At 40.7% G+C, this 17,638-nt stretch overlaps 2 protein-coding genes across 2 annotated transcripts in view; both read left to right on the forward strand.

Annotated features, from left to right (window-relative positions):
- The window catches only part of PSMA2 (proteasome 20S subunit alpha 2), a 10,985-nt gene extending 1,833 nt beyond the window's left edge, over positions 1-9,152 (forward strand). The window contains exons 2-8 of the mRNA XM_007468193.1: positions 1,910-1,986; positions 3,002-3,134; positions 4,563-4,685; positions 5,415-5,496; positions 7,006-7,079; positions 8,185-8,242; positions 8,330-9,152. Of these exons, the coding sequence (XP_007468255.1) occupies positions 1,910-1,986; positions 3,002-3,134; positions 4,563-4,685; positions 5,415-5,496; positions 7,006-7,079; positions 8,185-8,242; positions 8,330-8,446 (664 nt within the window). The 3' untranslated portion in view covers positions 8,447-9,152. The remainder of the gene's footprint in view (positions 1-1,909; positions 1,987-3,001; positions 3,135-4,562; positions 4,686-5,414; positions 5,497-7,005; positions 7,080-8,184; positions 8,243-8,329) is intronic.
- Positions 9,153-13,192: 4,040 nt separating this feature from the next.
- Positions 13,193-15,875, forward strand: CUNH7orf25 (chromosome unknown C7orf25 homolog). Its single transcript, XM_007468194.1, has 2 exons — positions 13,193-13,282; positions 14,208-15,875. The coding sequence occupies exon 2, from the start codon at positions 14,229-14,231 to the stop codon at positions 15,492-15,494; it is 1,266 nt and encodes a 421-aa protein (XP_007468256.1). The 5' UTR covers positions 13,193-13,282; positions 14,208-14,228; the 3' UTR covers positions 15,495-15,875.
- Positions 15,876-17,638: the final 1,763 nt, after the last annotated feature.

Raw genomic sequence — 17,638 nt, forward strand, 5'->3', positions numbered from 1 at the left:
TGAGAAGGACAACTGATAAGAAGGCCAGTGTGTTAGAGTGTAATGAGCAGAGAGTTAGCACGGGTCAGGCCAATTTTGCAGGGCCCTGTAGGCCAGAGTAAGGAGCTTTTATTGTAAGTGAACCAAGAAGTTATTATAGGATTTAAATGGGGAATGACATGGTACAAAAGTAACTCCGGGTGGGGGAAGGGAAGTAAGAATGGAAAAGATGAAAACTAGTTAAATGGCTATTTCAGTTATCCCTGGTAGAGATGCTGGTGCTTTGGAATTGGGTAGTGGCATGATTGAATACAAAGACGGTTGATAGCTCGGTGAGCTCCCAGGTTAGTGAGCTTTCATACAGAAAGATGCAATGGTAGAAGTGTATATGTGTGATTATGGCAACAGAAGAAAAGCTAACTTTTAAGTTTACCTAATCCTTTAAAATGTCCCCAGAGGTATTTGAACTAGGTATTGAAGAATAATTGAAACCTGGATGGACCCAGAAAGTCATGATATGATTATCGAAATAGGGACCATTAAAGGAAAACAAGTACAGCCTAATTTTAAAAATGTAAATGCTTATTGCTGTTATTCTGCTCAAGTCAGCTAATTTTGTCATTTTACAGTCTTTAAGCTGCTGCCCCTAGGCTTATTCCTTAAATAGGTCTAGATGTGTGTCTGTCAGCCAAATGAACCTGGTCATAGGCTGTGTGTTGAAGTACTGACTGAACAGAGCTCACACTTTGTAAATGTTGAAAAAATAATTCAAGTATGATGACTCTTAGCCAAAGAGGAAGCATAGGACAGTATAGGTACGAGTGTGTGGGATTCAACCTAGTCTGGGTGGTCAGGGCAGCTTCCCTGAGGACATGACATTTCTACTAAGGATGGAGGATGACTTGGAAGGAGTTCACCAGACAGTGGTGAAGTGCATTGCAGACAGAGGGATTAGCTTGTCAGAGGGGTTTTTGAATGTTAAGAGTAGTTGTGTTCTGGAGCAAGATGGGATGGTGTGAGTTGAGACTTGAGTGACAAAGAGAGTATCTATAATTTTGTGAAGATAAAACAGATAACCTTCTGAAACTGAAAATTATATTTTCAGTAGTAGACTGGAGATGTGGACCTAGCTGTGTGTCACTTTGGACAAATTACTTTTCATTCAAGGACTTTGTCAATAAAATAGAAAGGTTGGTGACATTTATAGTAATTGTTCTAACTCAACAGCTAGGTCGAAATAAAATGTGACCTAAAAAGCCAGTTTGGGCCTAGCTGTAGCATTTGGCTGCCAAACTCATGGAACCAGAAATGTTAAGTATAACCAGCTCATGGCATCTCGAAATAGTTTTGTATTATATAGCAAATACTTTGTTGTGACTGATATCTAGGTTTTATGTCTTAGGCCATGTCTGCTTTATAAAATGTTTAACTCCACCCACATGGATTATTTGCTGTTATTTGGTACTTAACAGACACATACATGTTCTTAATAATATTACTATTTGGTATTTGCTTGCTGCTAATTTTGTGCCAGGAACAAAAGGCATCACTTCATTTAATCTTCACAACAACCTTTGAAATATTCATAGGTAACTACTATACTACTATTATCCCTGTTATACAGATGAGAAAACTGAGACACAGAGGTTAAGTAATTTGCCCAAAGTCACAAGGTTGGTAAGTGGTGAAAGGCAACAGTAATGATGCTGCTTTAAGTGGCAGACAAGAAAAAACAACCTAAGGAAAGAGATTAGTGTTACACTGTGAATAAACTTAGTTTCCGTACAACTTCATGATAAATTTTCAAAGCCCAGCTATTCTTTGATGCTTGATTAATGGATTTGGCCTATTTACCTGCCCCTTCTCAGAGGTGTTCCTCTAATAAGTATTTGAGAATGTGAATTTAGCAATACCTTTGTTTCTCTTTAAGCCCATCTGGTAAACTTGTCCAGATTGAATATGCTTTGGCTGCTGTAGCTGGAGGAGCCCCTTCAGTGGGAATTAAAGGTAATTAAATGCTTCATTCATTTCAGATTCCTGTTATTAGTTGTCATAATGTGTTCTTTTGGAATTAATAGGTAATTAATGTAAAAGTAAAGAGCTGTGGCAGCATAATTTTTTAACAGTTCTTTTTGGGGTTTTTTGTTTTATAAACTTATTTATTTATTTATTTTTGGCTGCGTTGGGTCTTTGTTGCTGTGCGCGGGCTTTCTCTAGTTGGCAACGAGCGGGGACTACTCTTTGTTACGGTGTGCAGGCTTCTCATTGCGGTGGCTTCTCTTTGTTGCAGAGTACGGGCTTGGGCCCTAGGCTCATGGGCTCAGTACTTGTGGCTCGCGGGCTCTAGAGCGCAGGGTCAGTAGTTGTGGTGCACGGGCTTAGTTGCTCCGTGGCATGTGGGATCTTCCCAGACCAGGGCTTGAACCCGTGTCCTGAGTTGGTAGGCGGATTCTTAACCACTGCGCCACCAGGGAAGTCCCAACAGTTCTTTTTGTTAATCTACAGTATTTTGATGTTTAAAGAAAGTAATAAGCCAAAGAAGATGAATAATTTATTTTCAGAATAAATACAGCACCTTTATCTACTGTGATAACCCACAAATAGTATTCTTTTGTTTTTTCCACTGATTATGTATCACTGTTCTCTGGCAGTTTTTATTCTTTCCATAACTTAGAAAAGGTTAATCATAAGATAACTTATAAAAAACATATCCTTGGTTGTAAAATTTCAGATTATAAGAACAGTAGGCCAAGTAGGCAGAATTCCATTATTTTAGAACATATGGACTCTTTCTTAAGAAAAGTTGTGTAATACCTTTAGCTGAGGGACTTCTTAGTGCAATACAGAGGACCATTGAGGGAAAGTTGATTTACCTTTCCTTGGGTAATTTTAATATAGAAATCCAGAAGGAAAGGTTTTATAAATAAGAAGAAATAAAGGAGTTTGGCTGAAATGCTTCCGCAACTAGAAAACTGTTGAAGCAGAGTCTTTAAATAACATTTAAGTCTTCTTTTTTTTAAAGCTGCAAATGGTGTGGTCTTGGCAACTGAGAAGAAACAGAAATCCATTTTGTATGACGAGCGAAGTGTCCACAAAGTGGAACCAATCACCAAGCATATAGGTTTGGTGTATAGCGGCATGGGCCCAGATTACAGGTACCTTGTACCCTTTATTCTTTTTCTCACCATCTCATGAATTCCTTGTAATCTATACTTTGAGGAGAAAAATCAAAGGATGTTTTTCCTTTAATCTCCCAACTTCTCATGGTTGGCAGCTGAACTTAGTTTGCCAGTGTGAGACAGACTGGGGCTTATTTGAAGAAGAGCTCAGTGCCACTCAGTTGTCAAAGAGGAGATGGATACTTACCCCTCTCATCTCTGTTCAGTGGTTTTCCCTTCTGATCATAATACCTCTTCTACCATCCAAGGGCTCAGCAAGGGCTTTGCTGTTCTCTAAATGTATTTTAAAAACAACAAAAGCAATACATGTTATAATAAACTATATTTTTTAAAAGTTGTCAGACAGCAAAAGAAAGCATACCATCCAGAGTTAACCTCATTTTATTTATTTCTGTTTTTAGCAAAGGGACAGAATTCTCAAAAGACCACTGAAAGTTGTGGACTGTGACAGCCAGTGTGGATCCAGATGTTTATATAATCACTCCTTTGATATTTCACAGGAAGAGAGTAATCCTGTTACATCAGGATACCAGCAGGTTTAAAGAGATTGGCAGCTTTCTGTTTGTCATTTAAGAAGCAAAAGGAATATTATTACTTCATTCTTGATTTTGTGGAGTAAGATAGGTAGAGCCAAAATTTCATGAGTCAGAAAAAGCACCAGTGTCACTGGCATGTGATCAGGCTTCACTACAGTGGATCCTGTTACCACTGCACGGAAGGGAGACTGCCGTGTACTGGCACTCACAGAATAAACTGACACCACAGGTGTATTGTTCAGAGGGATAATGTGCAGAGCTCAGATTAGTACAGGAGCAGGTAAAGGTAAATCCTGCTTCTCTTGCTAGTATATTTAATTGTTACACTTTAGACGAATTTTACATTTTTTTAAGTTATAATTAGTTTCACCCTGTTCATTCATCTCTGGAAGGTACTCGTTGAATTCCAATCTGTGGAACAAGATTGAGGCAGAGTGAGAAACATATGCCTGAACACGTGTGTGTGTGCGTATTAGCCTGTTGCCTGGAGTGAAATATAAAGAGGCAAGGTGCCTGCCCTTGGGATAAGGGGCGCACAATCTTGAAGACGCTGTGGCGAGATATAAAGTTCTTGTATACGCTAGCGCCATGGCTGCTAAGCTAATGGGTACCCCCCAGTCCATAGTTTCCTTCCTTTTGCCTTGTTCTTGTTCATCTATGGTTTGTCTCCTCAGTGATGCTCTGATATTTTCTTGTAAATTAACCATAATCAGATTTAAGAACAAGACTGGCTTAGAGTGAAGAGCTACTATTAGAGATACATGTCAAACTTGTGCTATAGGTATATGCCTACAGAAGGAGAGAATGAGTCTTTAGATAGTAAAGCATCTGAATTTTAATTAAATCTTATTTCTTTTCTGTTTGTCAGAGTGCTTGTGCACAGAGCTCGAAAACTAGCCCAACAATACTATCTCGTTTACCAAGAGCCCATTCCCACAGCTCAGCTGGTACAGAGAGTAGCTTCTGTGATGCAAGAATACACCCAGTCAGGGTAGGTTGATTTTATTACTTGAAATGTGTCATGAATTAGAAAAAAAATCATTTTATGTATTTTTTTTAAAAAAAGAGGGCTTAGTATTCCGATATTTCCTTAATCAGTGGAGAAAATCACTATGATGAACATTTCTGATCTTAACTGGACCCGAAATATTTTTTCAAAGAGAAAATGGGAATGTTTTCTTGCTGTTCGTATAGTAGCAGAAACCAACTTCTAGATAAAGTCCTTTTGCTAGTAATTAAAACATTTCTGTATGGGCAGACAGTCATTGCTGCTTCCAAATTTATCTTGTAACCAGAAATGATTATGAGCACATGATGAAAGCAATAACTCTTTGACACATCCGTATTTATTTAATTCCAGTGTTCTTCAGCTTGGGTGTGAACACGGGTGAGGTAGCTGCTGATTTGTAAAGCCAGTGGAAAAGCTGCGTTTGTTGAAATGTGTCATTTTGATAGGACACTGTTACTCCACACTTATTAACCCCGATGTTTGTATCACTCCATCTACCAAAATGATTTGACTGTCTTTTCTCAGTACCATAAAGAAAGTTCATTTTGAATTGATTTGTTTAGAATGGTGTTAAATACTTTTTAAGGAGCTTAGAAGTCTAATTCGGTTTACCTGATCACTTGCTTTACTTGAGGGTATTAATAAATTCTTAGCTTAGGTTGACTTTAACACCATGAAGATGGCAAGTAATTTTCATTTCTCTCTCTTCAGTGGTGTTCGTCCATTTGGAGTTTCTTTACTTATTTGTGGTTGGAATGAGGGGCGACCATATTTATTTCAGTCAGATCCATCTGTAAGTATCATTAGATGTATTTGAGGGATTTGTCGAAGGGCTCTGTGAATATCTAGTAAAAATAGAAGCCATAAAAAGCTTAAAAATTAGAGTATTTTCTCTTTTTGTTTTTCATTTGGGCTTTAGAAGTAATATATATTCACTTGCACATTTAAAATGTTGGTGATTCAGTCTTCTGATAAGGAAGCCACTTTAGTTCTGCCCCCCCCCCCGGTTCTTCTGGTATGTTGCTTGACTTCACATACCTTGAATGATTAGTTGAAATAGTTATCAAGTCTCTTTAAATCTGTGGAATTGTTTTACTTTTAAAAAATTATAATTAAAGGTAAGGGTCTGGGTGGGGGCAGTGCCCTTTGCAGTCAGTTTAATCTTGGGGCTGACTTCAGTGTGACTCTTCCTGTACAAATACTGATGTCCATCTTGAATTCGATGTTTTGCAAAATGCGTGAGTTGTCTGCTCTAAAACAGAAGATTGGTGTTCAGGTTACCAGGTGTCTGTAGAGGGTACCACTCCTCCACATGTCTCACATCTGTCACTCATGTTTGCTGTGAGGAGACCTGAAAGAAAAAACTCGTGATTAGAAACTGATCTTTCATAGTTTATAGATCACTAGATAATGGCAAGTTCACTCAATTCAAACTAGCTTTGTAATCTGAAAAAGCAAAAAAAAAACCAAAAAACATTTTGGTTGTTACTTAAATCAGAAAAATTAAGTATTTAGGGAACTTTGACAGTGTCTGTTACCCCATATCCGAGCTTCTGAAGCTAAGTGACTTGCCCTCTTACCTCCCTTTCCTGGGGGTAGCAGAGCCAGCATCACTGACATCCAGCTTTCACCTTTTGCCCTTTTCCCCCTGTTGTGTCTAAAAGGCAGTTGGTTCTTTTAAAATAGGTTTGGTCTGTTTCTTTCAGTGTCTGTGTGTATGTGTGTGTATGTATTTTTTCAATAGATGAGTCATGTTATATAGGACATACTGCTGCTGCTTTCATTCAACATTAGATTACAAAATATCAACACCTTTGAAAAATTTTAATGCAAAGCTGTGTCTTTTTAATTTATTTGCTGCTGCTGATGAAGAACTGGTCACCATTTTTCAGATATATATGACAGATTTCTAGAGCCCTTCAGTCCTAGTAAGCTACAATATTATTTGTGATTATTTGCTCTGAGTTAACCTGTTTCTTTTGTTTTTTACATAAATTTTGTACAATAAGTTGCACATATTTAAAGTGTACAATTTGTTGGGTTTTTTATGTACGTAAATGCCTGAGAAAACCATCACTACAGTGAAGATGCTGGACTTCTCCATAACCTCCAAAAGTTTCTTTGTGCCTTTTTGTTATTTATCTCACTAACGTATTTTATGGTGTATTCCGTTGCATTCCAGTAAATATTTTGTGACCTTAGAAGTTAGAGACGAATTATTGAACTGAGACATAAATGTCAGCATCCTAAGTAATTAGGTTAATGACTTAAAATGTTCTTTTCCTCTTCACTTCCTGACTAGGGAGCTTACTTTGCCTGGAAAGCCACAGCAATGGGAAAGAACTATGTGAATGGGAAAACTTTCCTTGAGAAAAGGTGGGCTCATAAAACTAGATTCATTAGCAAACTTACTTTACAGTTTTCAGCTCTCTTTAAATAATACCATGAATCTAAACAAATTTGTTGTATGACTGTGTATTCAAGCCTATTTACCTGATAGAACAAACAAACTTTTCTCTGCTCTGGCTCCCCAGCCTTCAATATATTAAGTGGTAATATTCATTTCTTACGAACTTCTCTTTCTGCATTCTCATGCTTCTTTTCCTAAATATTATTTTTATTTTTTTACTTCATTTTTCCTACTGTCTCAGAAAAAAAGACCATTGGATTTGGAGTAAAAAAATTGGGGAGGAAAATTTTTAAATGATGTAAGTGATAACAGCTTACATTTTGACGATTACAAAAAAAAAAATTGTGAAGCCAAACCGGTGTTGATGGTGGATTAAAGTTGTGATGTATTTACTTGATAAAAAGTGGAGCGATATGTAAAAATCTGTCCTGCCAGCACAGCAGACTGCTCTCCCTTACTTCCAGCTGTATTCTAGACTCAGCATTATTGTAGCCCACCAAAAAATGTCCTACATTTTGAATGGGAAGAGTTCACAATGGATTTTAACCACCAAATGAACCTTCTCAGTACATTTTCACATAATATTCATGTTGAGATTATTTAAAAATCTTAGACTCGGGATTAATTGGTAAATTTAAATAAGCTTCGGATTCTAAAGCAATTTTTTTTCCTTTTACATATTAATGAGTCTTTCAAACATAAAAAACATAAGAAATTTTAGCAGAAGTCTGATTTCTCTGCTTTATTTTTATAAATTGTTATAATATTGCCACCACACTCTGACTGTATTAAAATGTTTATACTTAAGGAAGTTTCCTAAAATAAACTCACGTTAGGGTTACACTCTTCATGATGTCGGGAATGCACACCAAATAATTATCAATTTCTTATCTGGGGGCAGCTAGCTCAGTGAGGTGACAAAAAGAATTAATCTGTAACTTAATACTTTTAAGAGTGTTTTAGATGTTTAAGAAATCTTACGCTGTTGCTATCATTGTGTTTACATAGTCATAAATAATGTTAATAGTGCCGTAAATCATTGGGTTTTTTTTTTTTCAAAAAATTCTTCAGATATAATGAAGATCTGGAACTTGAAGATGCCATTCATACGGCCATATTAACCCTAAAGGTTAGTTCAATATCTAACAGTTGGATTTGTAGTGATTGTATAATTAACTGCTTAGAAAATTGAAATTTTTCCCTCCCTCTTGATCAGGAAAGCTTTGAAGGGCAGATGACAGAAGATAACATAGAAGTTGGAATCTGCAATGAAGCCGGATTTAGGAGGCTGACTCCAACTGAAGTTAAGGATTACTTGGCTGCCATTGCATAACAATGAAGTGACTGAAAATCTGGAATTTCGGATAACCTCTCTACTTAAACATGTTTAAAGTATGTTTTTGTTTTGCAGACTTTTTGCATACTTATTTCTACATGGTTTGATGGACTGATGTTTTTAAAATGAGACTTATAAATCATAATAAACCGTTAAATTCAACTTCCTGCTTTTTAGGAATTAGTAAAATTTTAACATAGTTATATCCTGCTTGTCATCACAGTTGATTTCTGGAAACTACATTACAAAGCAGAATGGTGAAACTGTCTTTAGTCCTCATGCAGTTTGGGTTAAGTCAAATCTTGTTACTGTCTTTGCTGTCAGATGTCTGCTTCAGTAAAGCAAAATGCTGATTTCGGTAAACATCACTGCTTTTAGAGCTGGGAGAATCTGCAGACTTTCGTGGATTCTGAGACAAGGTGGAAGCATAGATGTTTTTCAGGCACCATTAAGTGTGTGTCAGTGAAACCCTAGCATGCTCTGTGAGATTGCACTGGAGCTAACAAGAGTGCTAAGCCAAACAGTCTCCTATAGGAGATATATTATGTACATACATAAAAAATGGTGTGCTAGTTCCTGTTGGTTTTTCCATCGCAAGTAGGTAAATGTATTTAAAAAGAGCCCCCTAGAATCTACTAAATCTTTTTAACTCAAGGATGAACGTGAGTGCTGGAAATAAAATACTAATACTTAAATGTCAAAATTATGGCTTAAGTCTCTCCCTCGTTCATGTAATCTCAGTGTAATCAGAACCTTCACTGCAAATTAAGGCTCATAGAAGCAAGCAGCTAATGGGGTACCTGAAGCCTGTTTTCATTATATGTGAAGGCATAGCACTTAGTTTTCTTTTTTTCTTTTTAAGGCATCGTAGGATAAGAGAGATCATGTCATTAGTCTTGCTCACAGAGCATAGAGTTTATGAATGTCACTGTTCTTACCAACAAAGAGATCGTGGGCATTTCTGTGATTTAAATGTGGCTCTAAAGATCTTGATTATGATCTAGCCAAGTGTAGGGTCTTTAGGCAAGAGCCTTATCTTGGAGCATTTTTGTCAGGATTCCCAGTTCTACCCACTGTCACTGTAACACCCCTGTAAGTGGCTGAAGCGTTATGATGGGAGATGGGAGATACCATCTTGACCTATTTCTAGACATTTGTCTTGAACACCTCAGTTAACATAACAGTCTCTCCTCGTCGGCTCTTGGTACATTGTGAATCCAGCACGCTAGAAGGAGAACTTAGCGTTAAAAAGGAATGCTTTTTGGAGTTAGGTCTCAACTCTCCCACTTAACTGGCCAAGTGACTGCACAAAGTAATTATCTCAGAGTGTTTTCTCGGGACTAAACTTGATTATGCAAGTGAAAGGCCTGGCAAGGTTAATGGTTAAGTACCCCATAAGTTTTAGCTCCTTTGAATTTGCTTAGGCTCTCTCTAATGTCTAATATTAAGAAACCAGAGGAATGCCAAAATTCTACAAATCAAAGAAGGGAAGAGTAAAGGCATTTTTATTTAGGACAAAAAGAAAGCAACGTGGAGGTTCTTATTGGGTGCTAACACAGCAAGTCCTAAGGAATAAAGAGAGGAAGAATTAGCTGAAGCAGATCTGTGTCCAGGTTCTATTCTCTGCCTCTTTGCCCCATTAAGTACAAAGCCTAGTTCAGCTGAAGCTGCCTAGAACTCCCTTGGTTCTCAGTTTGTTCTTTTCATTGACCTTAATTTTCAGTTGTCCCCTTTTGTTCCAGTTCTTGGGAAACTCAAGTTTTTGGTCTGACAACCCATTATGCATCCCTGAATGTTCTCGGACTCTTCTGTCATGTCTAGCCGGTGGATTCTAGCTTCTTTTAATCTTATTTAAGTATCATAATGCTCCTAATATACAGTCCCCTCTCCATTTTTGGTCCAATTTTTTTGTATCTTCTCTTAAAAAATTTGCCTCCACTTGTTTTTCTCTTCCAGTTCCTCAACTGAACCGTGAATCCAAGTTTGCAAAACAATTATTAGCAGTGAAACATGGAAATGTTTAAAATTCACACATGGGGGGGAAGAGGGAGTTGAAAAGGAAAGGGAAATAAGGAAGAAAAGTAATATTGATCTTTATAATTATCCAGTGCTGGCTTATTGGGTACTGATTAGGTGAGAAGGGTGATCAAAGGATTTTTCATCTATTGCTCGACTATGTTCATGGACTGAAACCGCCAACTCTAAGCCTTAACTTCACCTCTTTATCACACGTCTCCTTGCTAATGTAGGCAAGCTCTGAGCCCCTGTTGTAAAGAAACACATGCTGATACTCAATGAAGTGCTTGAGAACATGTAAGAGTTGGTAACTCCTTTGGTCTAGAATCCTAATTTCCTGAAACCCAGTCCAGTGGTCCTGTATTAATGTCACGTTGCCTCACACGGTTCCTTCAGTTCAGACTCCTCCCTTGACCCTGCTCTCAAGGACCTTATTATCGAACCAGCAATACCTGCCTGCCAAGTAAGTGATAGCTTCCTAGGCATGAGCCTATTTTAAAAGTTAGATAACTTTTAACACTTGATCAAAGGCCCTGTCCCTGAGTTTCATCACTTTTCCCATTTTGAGTATTCCATCAGGTACTCCCGTATTTCAAAACAGTAGGCTTATTATGGTTATTTCTGGATTCCTGAAGGTCAGCCATCATATAAACATTTTATTCTGCAAGATGAGAATTTAGAACTCTTATACCACCCTCACTTCCCTTCTGGTTTAATTAGATCACAATGTTTAGCATAAAAGATTTTTATTAGGGGTATGTAAGTATACTGTGATTGCTTTTCCTCACTTTTTTGCTTTGTTTTCTCTGTAGCTGTCACTAATTCTTGCCAGTTCCCCCCTAATGGGATTGCAAAACCCTCTGCACAGTTTTCCTCACTGTCAGATACAAGGTAATCTGACAGTTCTCACCCAACCCTTTGCAGCCCCTCTCCCCCAGCACCATTCCAAGAAGTTTCTTGAAACCCTCTCTTTCTGCTCTAATCCAAGCTGGTTGCGTCTTTGAAATTCTTTCTTCTCCTCTTGTCTCTTGATTGGCTGGGTTTAAAAATTCTAGGTTAGAAAGAAATGTCTCCACATTTAAACTCCTATTAATTGGATACTGGAGCCTTTTGTTTTTGCTATATTTTTCACCTATTTTTTTAAATCTACTTTTTAGTAGATTTTTACACTCTTCTTTTCTATTGATGTTTTTAAGATTTGGGATATTTTTAATTTTGAAGAACTCTTTCCTATACTCCATTATCTCCCCTTTATAAACAAACTTCTTCTTTGATTTATGGCTGAAATATCTTCTATCTGAGGAGGCTAGTTAAAGATATTAAAAAAAATTTTTTTTTTGTTTTGTTCTGCTTTCTGTTTCCTTTAGATTCCAAACAGAAAAATGCTTGGAAGTGCTGTGTTTGTGAATCCCAAACCTACCTACTGGGGGATGCCGAATATCAGCACCTATAAGCCATTTCTCTGTGGTCTTTCATTTGCTCTGTTTTTCCAGAGAAAAAGGGTTTGAGGAAGAGGGTGATGAGGAGAGTGGGACAGGAGTGCCAGCGTTCCGTGAGGGGCAGAGAAGGGGCCGACAGCATTTTACTGTTCAGGACGAAAACTTAAACTCTTTTCATAATGTGTCTGGAACCCCGCTGATTCCCTGTCTTCAACATCATAAACTCGACTTCCGCCTGGGGGAGGATGGAAGGCTTCCTGGCTTCAAATAACCTCTCTCTGGCGGACTTAACTCTAAACCATATCTTTTAGGCTCAGAGGATTGAATAAATATGTTGAAAAGCACTTGGAACAATGCCTGCCACATAATAAGCATTGAATAAGTGTCATTATTGCTCTTTGTCTTGAAAAATGTATCGACATATATCTCATGTGCAATCATCTCTTGTTCTTTTTAGTCTTGGGGGTTTATTCCTTTCCTGTCATTTAAGTAAGGTTTAGGAAAGGAGCAGGCATAGGATTAATTTTAAAGTCCTCTTAAAATTTTAAAGTTAGCCTTACTTTGTGGGTGACTCTGGACACTCTACTAAAGCTAATATCAATTTCCGAGCCCTTCAGAAGCCAGCCACCGATCGTTTGTCCTCTTCAGAAAGGCAGCGCGTCTCTAATATGACACTTTCTAATGGAGAGCCCGTGGTGGCGCAGTGGCAAGTGCTTTGGGGTGGGGTCAGAAATCCCAGCTACAGCACTTAACAGCTGTGAAACCTTTTGACAAACCTCTCCAGCCAGTTTTCTGTTAAAATGAGCCAAACTTTTTCTAAGACGACAACCACTGTCTGGCACTCTTAGGGGTTTGAGCTTGATAGCAAAACGGTGTACTTGACCCGCGGAGAGGAGGTGGGCGCGATCGGGAGGTTTTCTCCACCAAAATGCACCGACTGCCGCCCCAGGCAAAGTCTAACCATGATTAGATGCTAGGATACGGGTTCAGCCTGCCTGGCACGCTGGGGATCGAGCGGCTGGTGCCCCAGTGGGAGATCATCTTTCCTGGGGCCAGGCGGTCGCGCGCCCCGCGCTCGCCTCGCGGCGGGAGTGGAAGAAGCCTCTTCCCTCAACAAACATGGCCGCCGCGCTAGCGTCAGCCCCGCTCTGGAGGCCGCGCTGCCGCCTGGGAATAGCGGGCTCGGCGTCACCCGGCGCGGGGCCACGTGACGCGGGAAAAACCCGAGGCGGCGGGGCTGGCGCAGGCGGAGCTCGCGCCAGCGGAGCAGCAGCTGAGGCCCGAGTGGGGTAGGGGCTGCCCAGTGAGGTTACTCGGCGGATCCCGGCCTCGCGCGCACGTGCCCGCCTGCTCGCGCTCGCAGTCCTGGGCGCTGACGGTGAGGAGCCGGGGAACGGGCGAGGGGGTGGGGGAGCCGGGCGCCCCTTCCGAGGCCGGGAGGGGGTTGGGCCGGGTCGGCGGGTCGGGTGGCGGGCGCCGAGCCGCCGAGCGCTCTCCGCCCGCGCCTCCGTCCCGGCGCTGGCCGTGGGGCCTCTTGGAGTCGGAGCCTGCCCGACGGGGCCAGCGGTGCAGGTGGACCGAGCAGGGCCGGAAGCCCGCGCGGAAGGCCCCGCCGACCTCAGGCCCGCCCGCCCGGGCCGCCGCGGGCTGCTCCGTGGAGTTTATCTTCGGGCGTTTTCCTCGGAGTGGGAGCGGGAGCCGAGTTGGTGGGCGCCTTCGGTCTGTAGGAATGGGCTGGGTTGGCGTCACATGCAGGTACGAGGCGGTCTGGATTCCTGGGCGTGCGTACCGTGTGCCCCTGGGAAATCACGAGGCAGCAGGTTGAAGGAGGCCCACTCATGGAAGGTTAGCGTGGTCAATTGAGGAGAGAGTCTCCTGTTTTGGACAGTTTGTTCACCAGCTAGTCTGTGTGGATACTTTTATTTTAATCATTTTTATCTTGACCACCCTTCTACTAAAATTTCTCGACAACCGAACAGTAAGGCTGCTTATAAGGGAATTCTTTATGTAGCAGGTTGCCAGCTCCCTGCGTTTTATCCTAACCCGGGATATACTGTGGATCCCATGACCTTCAAGCTGAAGAAATGAAGGCGCAAAGAGTGTTAGAACCCGGCGGACGTAAGGAGCAGTTCAGAAGTCTAGCTATCATCCTTTCCTTAGCTCTCAGAGGAGGGAGTCACTCCAGAATCAGACACGCAGAATCCCAGGTTCATAGACCCGGCCTCCATAATCTTTGTGGTCCGAATGAAGTCTTAGAATCCTGAGTGAAGAATTGCTTGCGGTTGATTTGTTTCTTTTCATAGGAAAGGCATAATGCTGTCAGCATGTCTGCACACTCCATGCTCTGTGAACGGATCGCCGTAGCCAAGGAACTGATGAAGAGAGCAGAATCACTTTCCAGGTCAAGAAAAGGTGGCATCGAAGGTAGTGCCAAGCTGTGCAGCAAACTGAAGGCAGAATTAAAATTCCTACAGAAGGTAGAAGCTGGGAAAGTAGCCATTAAGGAGTCCCATTTACAGAGCACTAACCTGACACACCTAAGAGCCATCGTGGAATCGGCAGAAAACCTGGAAGACGTGGTCAGTGTTCTCCATGTCTTTGGTTACACAGACACCTTGGGCGAAAAGCAGACCCTTGTGGTGGATGTCGTTGCCAATGGTGGTCATACTTGGGTGAAAGCCATTGGCCGGAAGGCTGAAGCTCTGCATAACATTTGGCTGGGCCGGGGCCAGTATGGCGACAAAAGCATCGTTGAGCAGGCTGAAGACTTCCTCCAGGCCAGTCACCAGCAGCCGGTGCAGTACAGCAACCCTCACATCGTCTTCGCATTTTACAACAGTGTCTCCAGCCCCATGGCCGAGAAGCTGAAAGAAATGGGTGTATCTGTGAGGGGAGACATAGTAGCAGTGAACTCTCTGTTAGAGCCCCGTGAAGAGCTCCAGGCCAGTGAGAGCGAATCAGACGATGATGGCCCCGAACTTTTGCGGGTGACCAGAGTAGACCGAGAAAACATCCTAGCAAGTGTCGCGTTTCCAACGGAGGTCAAGGTTGACGTGTGCACAAGAGCCAACCTGGACATTACTACTTTAATCACATATGTATCTGCCCTCAGCTACGGAGGCTGCCGCTTTATCTTCAGAGAAAAAGTGCTCACTGAACAAGCAGAGCAAGAGAGGAAAGAGCAGGTTCTGCCACAGCTGGAGGCATTTATGAAGGACAAGGAGTTGTTTGCCTGCGAATCTGCCGTCAAGGACTTTCAGTCTATCCTAGATACCTTAGGAGGACCCGGGGAGAGAGAGCGGGCTGCTATGCTAATTAAGCGAATTAACGTGGTCCCAGACCAGCCTTCTGAGCGTGCCTTGAAACTAGTGTCCAGTTCAAAAATCAACAGCCGCTCATTAACGATTTTTGGGACAGGAGACACCCTAAAAGCCATCACAATGACTGCCAATAGTGGTTTTGTCAGAGCTGCCAACAACCAGGGTGTTAAGTTCAGTGTGTTTATCCATCAGCCCAGAGCACTCACTGAGAGCAAAGAGGCCCTAGCTACCCCCTTACCAAAAGACTGCACAACTGACAACCAACACTGATGATAGCCTTTAAATACTGTCATGGGAATAAGTTATTTATACCAAAGGCTGTGTCTTCCCATTCTTAATTGGAAAAAAAAAAATGGTCTATAGTAAAAATAATACTCTTTAATACTCTTTAGAGCTCTTAAACCAGTCAAGTTGACTGTCTGTCTCATCTATAAGGTATATAACCTAAAGTAGGAAAAAAGCACAAGAGGCAACCTTATTTATCAAACTGGCTACATTATAATTAGAACAGAAACACATCTATATAAGGCTTGTAGCTGTATCACAGTATTTTGATTTGTTTCATTCAGTAGGGCTATCACTCCCCTAATGGTAACCGTATCTCTTGGACTGTGGCTACGTGGCATCTTGCATTAAATATCTGGAGAAACCTCTGAAGCTTGTTTTTCATTGTATTGATTTAGCAATCAGTATGGGTTGAGGCTGGGAGGTAATAGTTTTCAATTAATTTTAGATTCCAAAGTTATGGCTGTTATTGAAAAGACACTTATTTGATTGCTATCTGTCAGGTGCAGTCTGGTTGTTACGTTTACAAAGAGGACATTAATATAGAAGGAAATAAAGGGAATTCTGATCATGGGAGTCCCATGAATCTCTTGATACACCATCGTGATACGATAGACAACAGTCACACTACTACAAATCTAAGGTGTTTAAGGCTAAATATTTATTTGAATATATTGAAAAAGAAGTATATTGAAAAAGAAGTATATAAAATAATAGGTTTTACTTTCAAATATAAATGGCCCCCACATTAGCAGTATTTGGATTATGAATACTACTTTTCCCATTCCTTTTGCAAGTGGGAAGGGACAGCTGCATTATTACGTCTGTCTTGTGAAACAGTGGCAGGGAGATTCCATGCCTGTTTCATGACACAGTTGTAATTAAAAAGAAATTTTTATGTCCATATTGTGCTAGGTGTTTCATGAATGTGCAGTGAGGACAAATTAGCAAAGTAGGTACGTATCCACATTTTAAAAATTGGGAATTGAGTCTTAAAGCTGAAGTATTAACTTGTGCTAAGTGTAGGAGCCATTATTAGAACTTGATTTTGTGTTCTCACAGCCTGGCCTTTCCACTGAGCCAGCCCCTCTTCTGTGAGTAGGGAAACTTCAATTTCCAGCCACAATGTTGAGCAGGTGGAACTTGATTGTCAGGGCCCATGAAATGAAATGCAAAATTAAGTGTATGAGGGGGGCGCTGTTTCTCCTGGGAGAGATTCTATTACTAACTCAACACATTTCCTAGGGGAAAAGGCTGTGATTGGGGCTCCAAGTTAGTGTGGAGAGGTAGATTTAACTTTCACTGGAGCAGAAATTGTCTAGTGTTAGAAATTGGGCTTAGGCCTTTTCAAGCACCTATTAAAGTACTAATTACTTGGTACTATTATGTACCAAGCTTTATAACAGTTATTGGTATAAAAGATGAATAATTGCTCTTTGGTCTAAGGGGTTCTTCGTCTGAAATGGAAGGAAACAATTGAAGTATAATTAATGTACTAAATTTTCTAAAAGAGTTAACGTTTAAAAGACTGGGAACAGAGTAAGGGAGTAATTCGTGCTATGGGGACAGGAAGTCAGAGAGGCAGTGATCTCTGAGGGGTTGGGTGTGAAACTCAACAGGAAGTGTTCAGGGAGTGGATTGGAAAGGTACAGAAGTGTGACTATGAGGGCCTTTTCAGAGACAGGGCTCATGTGGACAGTTTATAAAACGAAGTGAAGTAGAAAAGCAGGCAAAGTTCCCTGAAGAGTTTGGCATTAGAGAGCCATTGGCCATTTTTAAGAAAAGATGGGTCATGATCAAATCTCTTAGTAAAACAAAAGACCTGTAGTGTGGAGGAAGAATTAATGGAAGGAAAGATAGGATTATCATGATAGCTAGTGCAATGTGGTGGAATGTAGTATATGCTGGGTGTGTTCAAGGCAGAATTGATGTGATACTCATTCGTTTAATAAACATGTATCAAGTTCCAGTCATGTCAAACACAGTTTGCCATAGAGCAATATAGTTGCAGGTATCAAACAGGAAATATTACTGATAACTAAAAGTGAAACCAAGCTGAATCACTTCCAAATGAGGGGCAAGGGTGGAGAATAAATGTGGTCCATATAAGAGAAGACAAGTCAAAAGAA

This window comes from Lipotes vexillifer, unplaced genomic scaffold (genome assembly GCF_000442215.2).
Source record: "Lipotes vexillifer unplaced genomic scaffold, Lipotes_vexillifer_v1.1 scaffold589, whole genome shotgun sequence".
Lineage (NCBI taxonomy): Eukaryota > Metazoa > Chordata > Mammalia > Artiodactyla > Lipotidae > Lipotes > Lipotes vexillifer.

What these genes read in the sequence shown, in the direction of transcription:
- CUNH7orf25 (XM_007468194.1), top strand. Translation starts at nt 14,229, where the DNA reads ATGTCTGCACACTCCATGCTCTGTGAACGGATCGCCGTAGCCAAGGAA.